This window comes from Triticum aestivum, chromosome 3B, assembly GCF_018294505.1.
Source record: "Triticum aestivum cultivar Chinese Spring chromosome 3B, IWGSC CS RefSeq v2.1, whole genome shotgun sequence".
In the NCBI taxonomy this organism is placed as follows: Eukaryota; Viridiplantae; Streptophyta; class Magnoliopsida; order Poales; family Poaceae; genus Triticum; species Triticum aestivum.
In genome coordinates, this window is record NC_057801.1 from 843,159,215 (window position 1) to 843,166,584 (window position 7,370).

General features: G+C 40.4%; 1 protein-coding gene and 2 non-coding genes across 3 annotated transcripts; 2 read left to right on the top strand and 1 right to left on the bottom strand.

Annotated features, from left to right (window-relative positions):
* Positions 1–2,451: 2,451 nt before the first annotated feature.
* On the top strand, positions 2,452–4,674 carry LOC123072862 (30S ribosomal protein S17). Its single transcript, XM_044496527.1, has 2 exons — positions 2,452–2,754; positions 4,072–4,674. The coding sequence occupies exons 1-2, from the start codon at positions 2,593–2,595 to the stop codon at positions 4,222–4,224; spliced, it is 315 nt and encodes a 104-aa protein (XP_044352462.1). The 5' UTR covers positions 2,452–2,592; the 3' UTR covers positions 4,225–4,674.
* Positions 4,675–5,095: 421 nt separating this feature from the next.
* Positions 5,096–5,169, top strand: TRNAV-AAC (transfer RNA valine (anticodon AAC)). The gene has a single exon. It is a non-coding gene; the product is annotated as a tRNA-Val (tRNA).
* A 68-nt stretch (positions 5,170–5,237) lies between these two features.
* TRNAI-AAU (transfer RNA isoleucine (anticodon AAU)) lies at positions 5,238–5,311 on the bottom strand. Its single transcript has one exon. It is a non-coding gene; the product is annotated as a tRNA-Ile (tRNA).
* Between the last annotated feature and the right edge of the window lie 2,059 nt (positions 5,312–7,370).

The following is a 7,370-nucleotide window of genomic DNA, read 5'->3' on the forward strand; positions in this document are numbered from 1 at the left end:
TGGGTAGAGCAGTGGTCTAGATTAAAACTCCTCATTTTGTAAACGGCAGTGGTCTAGATTAAAAGTCCTCATTTTGTAAACGGCAGTGGTGTACCCAAGCACCCCTCGAGAAAATTGTCGTTGCCTTGATCCAAAAAAAGAAACCAAACACCCCCACCCCCTCCCACAAGCCTCTGCAACGAATTGTACACAACCAGTAGTTTCTACATTGATGCATATGAATGATGCTTGCGGTACAAATAAAAGGCAACTCATTGCCGCTTACAACTCAAGAGCAAAAGGCTACTAAGAGTAGAGTTTGACATAGGCTAGAGTAAGTGCATTATATATCCTTAATTCTAGTGAGTGATTCCACCCAAGATTGCAATAGAACACCAGGTCAACTGGCAATCCAATCCCTGGTGTTCTATTACATGTCGAGTTGAATCCCTTATTGCAACTAAGTAGTAAAATGCTGCAAGGAGTAGAGTCTGAGATGAACCAAAGTAAGTGTATTATATATATCCTCAATTATAGTGTGAGTCTGAGATTGCAACTGAACACCGGGTTGGCTGACGAAACCAATCCAGTCCAATCCCTTGTTGAACTAAAGGTCTATATGTAGTTAGGATTTGCCTAACTAAAGCATACAGTTCAACTTGATAGATCCAATAAGATTCGACTTGATAATCCTTTAATTCCCAATGGTTTTCAAAAAAAATATAGTTAAAATAACTAACTCAAACGAAAAATAAGTGAACAATAAAACATCGACCGACTCCACATGGCTTCCAAATAAGACTATTTAACAGATCAAGTAATAAGTTGTTTATTCCTTGCTCTCAATATGAGGTCATACATAACATGTTTTGGTCCATCCTGAAGTAAGTACCGCCTAACAAGTACTCCCTCCGTTCGGAATTACTTGTCTTGAAAATGAATGTATCTAGAACTAAAATACGTCTAGATACATCCATTTTCGCGATAAGTAATTCCAAATGGAGGGAGTACTAGCTAGTATTTCAGTCTCTGCTAGCAAATGTTGCATTAGCAAACAGCCTTGATGGCGTTCTTCTTCTCACAGTGGTAGTCCTTGAGGTTGCCCTTCCTATCACGTGCAAACACCTCGCATGTGGCCTTGCACAGGGGCTTGGTGCAGAAAAACTCCCCACCGTCGTCAACGACCGTGCAGTTATCTGCACAACACCAAGAAAACACAAACCATTATATTAGAAGATTAGCAGCAAAACCCCATTAGATTAGATTAGCAGCACCACCAAGAAAACACAAACCATTATGTTTGACGAACACAATTAAACACACCTGCAGAAATAGGAGTACCCACTAGTGCTAGCACCACGAGGAAGCAAACAATAGCAGCCCGTGTGTCCATCCCAAGGGTTCTCTCCTTTTTTGATCTATAGGAAGGAAAATATGCGTTCTCTTCGTCTACTTTAATTTGGCAATGGGACTAATGTTTATGTCTTGGAGTACCTGGAGTGTTATCTTATATAGACTTGTTAAAAGGGACAAAAATAAAAGCATTTAAACGCTTGTTAAACTTGGCAAAAGAGATAGAGGTGAGTCACACCCCAAAAATGGAAGCACTTAATGCTGGGTGAGGAATTAAATGACAAAAGGCAAAAGAATACATGAGTAATGTCTATCCAATATTTAAGGCCTTTAATTTTCTACTACAAAATAGGCATGACCATTCAAAAAATGGAGTCATCTTTTTGTTGCCGGTGACATTAATAAAACATGCTTTTTATTATAAAAAATTGTCTAGCCACTTTAACAGTAAACACCATTGTGCATTGAAATTCAATTGACTGACTTCGGTAAAGAGTCTGCAATTGGACTGGAGCAACGATGTTGCCACTCTTTTACCCGCACGAACATTACCAATAATGATTTTTGAAAGTGCCTTGAGTCACCCATGGAAAAATATGGGAAGCCTTGATTGATGAACACACTTGGCCCGAGGATGATCTCTTAGAAGTGCAGATTGTGGAATCACTTTATCTTCACCATAGTGTTGATGAAAGATTTCACCTCCATAAAGAATCAAACAAATAAAAAAAACTGGACACAACAACATAAACTTATCAGATCCGAATAATCGGATCCGTGAGGAAAAAACTCTCTAATCTCATGGCACTACCACAAGAATGAGAGGAAATCTATTCTCACAAAACTATGATGATCACTAGACGTTGACGAAGAATAAAGAGGTCTTGAAGATCCGAGGTCCCCCCACCTCGGAGCGCCAAGATGGAAGCCGGAGGCGAGGGAGCCTAAATTTCTCAGAGAGTGGGGGCGGCGGCGACGGCACCAGAGGATACACTTGAATTTTTTTTATAATTTTTGTTGAGAAAAACTTGAAGGCTCATCTGGCCCACAACAATAGCACGCGCCCCAACTGGACCAGCGTGGGCCTCTGAGTAGAGCCCAGCTCGGCCCCGATACGCGCTCTGGCCTGGACCGAGTCAGTCAGTGTCGCCTCGTGCCCTAGCGGAAAACAGCAGCAGGTGTTCCGCATCTCAACCTACTCGCCGCCGCCGCCCGCCGCCGTCCGTCGTGGGGAGAGGAGAAGAGAAGAGAAGAGAAGAGATGAAGCCGGTGGTGGGGATCGTGGTGTCGAACAAGATGCAGAAGTCGGTGGTGGTGGCGGTGGACCGCCTCTTCCACAACAAGGTGTACAACCGATACGTGAAGCGCACCTCCAAGTTCATGGCGCACGACGAGGCCGAGACCTGCAACATCGGCGACAGGGTACGTACGCCATTGACCCCTCCCTCTCAACTCTCATGTCATCTGATGCTGCCTTTGGTGGAGCGGATTTTATGATCCATTACTTCTCCAAATCGAAACCCATTTCCTTCCTGTTGAGGTTAATAATGAAGGTTTCTAGTCTGTCCGGGGGCTTTTCTTTGGATTCAGCCTCATAGAATTTAGTTTAAGTTTAATGTTAAAAAAGGTCTTTGTTGGTTCACTGGCTCATTTCCTTCATTTTGATTAGGTTGATTAAGGTTTGTGGTCTGTCTGTCTGTCTGTCTAATGACACTTGAATTTTAACTTGTTAGAATTTAGTCTAAATTTAATGATGATAGTTCAACTTGTAGTCCAGCTGAGAAATTCATGCTTTCTATATACATGGTTTGTACTATGCATTTTATTCAATTCATTCACTCCTTTTAATTGGGTGATTCTGCTGCAAACAATGTTTACATGTTGCTCTTGTAGCTGAGAAATTTTGAGGTCTGTCCGAGGAATGTAGCAGATTTATTACTAGCTTTTTACTCCAATAGATAGATATCCATCAATACATGGTCTTGAACATGTCACGTAATGGCACGGCTGTTTTACGTTTCCACAATACGTCAACCTATGATATTATCACCGGGCTGGAGCTATCTAGATATTTTTCATTGGGATGAAGCTAGCTAGATTTAGCAGTTTATCTCCTGGCATATTCTCTTCTGTAAACTTCAAACAAGATAGATGTGGTTGACTTTCTTAGGCTTGTAAGCTCAAGATCCATTAAGCTAGCTAGTTTATTGGAGAAACTCAATTATTGTTTCGTTTGCCATCTTTAGAGTAAACAATCTTGCCTCCTGATCACTTGAGTGATGATGCTTGTTGTTATAGCAATGGTGATCTTTTTTCTCCTTCCATCCTTCATAATATTCTAGGATACCATCGTTTAGTTTGAAAAGATTGCTTGGACCTGGTGTTGTGTGCATGTCATGTCAGTTAAGGCTGCAATTTGCTCATAATATGTTTTCTGCTGAACAAAATTTTGCTTTCAGTACCGAGAGAGAGAGAGAGATCCACATTACTTAGGAGCGGTTGGTTTTATAAAGAAGCTTGTGTGACTGTGAATATAAAAAAGTTATACAGTTGCTCTGTTGAATAGATTAACGAGTTTGCGTCATTTTGTCCTGTGTTGTATTCTATTTATCGGCTTACTTTACTGGAGACTAGGCTAGTGTTCTTTTTGCACATTGATTCATTCACCCAAGCTGTAACATAACATAAACTAGAACAATTTTCTTCTTTTCTATAATGGATGGATCAATGTCTCTCCAGGTTAGGCTGGATCCTTCTAGGCCGTTGAGCAAGAACAAGCATTGGATCGTTGCCGAGGTTCTTCGCAGAGCTAAGATGTATGTTGCGCCGCCACCTGCACCAAAAGCTTCTGGTGCTACAACTCAACAAGCTAGCACCAAGTCATCTGCCTGAAAGATCCTCAGAGCCCAACACACGGCCTGTTCTTTACTGACTGACAGCATGTCCGAGAACCATCTCATCTCACTGAATAAACAACGGCTGGTAAAAGCTAGTGGTTTCAATGGTGCTCATCATGTTCAGCTTATCAGTTTATTTGTTTGCAATCCGAAACTTGGTGATTGGGAATTATGTTGGACCCTATAGCTTCGAGTTTGCCCCAGCAAAATTCGTAGGTGCAACTTAACCATTTCCTCATAATAGTTATCCATACATGGAGGCGGCCATGGTGGCGTTCATGCCGGAGCTGGGGCCGTTCGATAGCTAGTGTGTTCATTGTGGCTGCTGGATTATTGCCGTGACATTAAATATCTAGCAGAAGAAGTTCAAGCTTGCTCTTTTGTCCTTGTAAAACATTTGTTGAATGTACCGCGCCGCACTCGAATATATGCTCTTGGTTAGATATATCATCGTGGTGTGATCCCTGATCTTATGCGGGTGTACTAATCTGAATAAACATGTTGGTTGTGCACGTTGCAACGTGTGATTATGTGCGGGCTTTGACGGAAAAGAGGAGCTATTCGTACTGAAAAATAGTTCATCACCGAAAATGGGGAGAATTTGTTTGGAAGAACAGTTGAGTCACGCTTGCAGTGAGCCAACTATTATATACAGGAGTATAATTTTCTGGTTGGGCTGTGAACCTAATTTTCTTCACATGGCATCTTTCTGTTCTTGTGGATCAGTGGATTATTATGTCCGCATATATGTAACCAACAAGGCTCTGTTACTTTCCCTCAAAAAAAAACAAGGGTCTGTTACTGACTCGTTTGTAAGGTCAAATGGCCTGCTAGTTTTGGAAGCTATGAGTAGAAAACACCAGAAAGGTTTCGTGGTGTAGTTGGTTATCACGTCAGTCTAACACACTGAAGGTCTCCGGTTCGAACCCGGGCGACGCCACTTTATATTTTTTTTTTGTCCATTGTGTAAAAAAAAGAAGTAAAAAAGAAGAAGAAAAAAAAAGTTAATGGCCCATACAGGTCTCGAACCTGTGACCTTCGCGTTATTAGCACGACGCTCTAACCAGCTGAGCTAATAGGCCCTTTGATGCTTGAAATATTTTCTAATTTATATATTTGTATAAGTGAATAAACCCCACCATCATGTCAATCTTTGGTTTGCGACGTTTATAGCCATGGACGTATGCATGGGTATAAAAGTTGTATATCGATTTTATGATGAGAAGAGAATTATTAAGAAGAGGATGAATTAGAAGAAAAATCGTCGCAGGGGGCAAGTAGGAAAATTATATCTGCTTGGGAGCCATCTACAAAATACAACAATACATCTTGGTCCTTGTCTAGTTTCCCATTTCATTGTCCATGCTTGTAAATATTTTTGCCTTTGAAGGAAAAAATTGTCACTGCTTTCGACTTTAATGTGACGCGATGTGTCCGCAAATCATCACGCGATAGTTACATAATAATAAAGCCATATTGTACAAAAGGAAAAAAAATACTCAAGATTCCTTTTTTGTTTCATTTTTGTTTCTCTGGCGAAAGATGGATGCCGGTGATGAGCCAGCATGCCATGTACTCCCTCCGTTCCCAAATACTTGTCTTTCTAGACATTTCAAATGGACTCAATATATGGATGTATGTAGACATATTTTAAAGTGTAGATTCATTCACTTTGCGCCGTATGTAGTCACTTGTTGAAATCTTTAGAAAGACGAGTATTTAGGAACGGAGGGAGTACCACTAGAATTTTTACAAAATTTCTTCCCTACGTTGATTTTTTATCATGCACTAATGTTTAATGGAGTGGACTGCTTTACGAAAAGACTTCAACTTGGTTCTCAAGACCAGAGGCCTGCCTGAGGGGGGTGCAGGTGTTGTCTTGCCAGCTTCAGTTCGCAAGGAAAAGACTTGTCCTGCTACAAAAATGATGATACTTGTTGAGTAAGTAGGAACAAAATATAGAAAGAACAGGGGCTGGGTTTCTGGGGAGAAATTTGTGCAGTTACACACGAACAAAACACCGCACCCGACCTGCTACAGGTTTAGAAAATTCAGCGAGTGGAATTTTTTAATTCCAGAAGAAAGGATGATTGCAGGAAAAGATTTTAAAAAAATCCCCAAAAAAGGGACATTTGAAAAAGATAGGTGAAGTGGAATTTTTTTTATATTCCAAAAGAACAGGAAATATTTAAAAAAAACTCGAAAAAGGGGAAAATTCAAAAAAAAGAATGGGGCGAGAGAGGCTCGAACTCTCGACCTCAGGATCACTCGCATAATTTAGCTATGAACTAGGAGCCAAAAGGGAAATAATTTAAAGCCATAAAGCAAAAAAAAATGAACTAGGAGCCAAAAAGGAAATAATTTAAAGCGCAAAAGAAATGGGCATAATATATCTACATATTAAATAAATTAAAAAATGATTTGCAGAACAAAAAATCAACATGAACAAGGGGCATATGCCCCCCCTCCTTAGGGCACTTCACCACGTTCTATTTATTTAATAGTTATTTATAGTTGAGTTCTTTAACAGGAGGTTGATCACGAGCGCGTGCGCTTAGTGTGGCCGGTGCAACGGTGTTCTTTGTCTTGGTTCGTGCCACGTCACTAAAACCACTGTCAGAAACACTTACAGTGCCTTGGGGGTGTTTTGTCTGGTATTTGAAAGTTTGGGGGATTAAGTACCCGGTTTTTGAATTGAGGGGGTGATGTGGTGGAAATTTGAACGTCTAGGGGGTTATATATATTTAACTCGACAGCAAAACACAAGAACTTAAGAAGGCACCAAGGACTGGATTTGGTACAAGAACCGTGGGAGCATGGCCTGAATTTTTTCCTTTCTAGGTGTTGTTCTATTATCTTTTTTTAATCTTTAGTTTTGCTATCCCGTTATCTCTTAGTTGCAGTACCGCCTGTCTAATCCATCATACAGAAAAATGAAAAAAGATGGCAAGAAGTTTCGTTGTTGCATACGAGCTAAGCAACAGGATAGTCTAAACAAGTTGACATATTACATTTTAACTAGGAGCCAAAAGGGAAATAATTTAAAGCCATAAAGCAAAAAAAATTAACTAGGAGCCAAAAGGGAAATAATTTAAAGCCATAAAGCAAAAAAAAATAACTAGGAGCCAAAAGGGAAATAAT

Coding starts and splice junctions, on each gene's coding strand:
- LOC123072862 (XM_044496527.1), top strand. CDS start 2,593: ATGAAGCCGGTGGTGGGGATCGTGGTGTCGAACAAGATGCAGAAGTCG. Junction 2,755..4,071: donor CCTGCAACATCGGCGACAGG/GTACGTACGCCA, acceptor ATGTCTCTCCAG/GTTAGGCTGGATCCTTCTAG.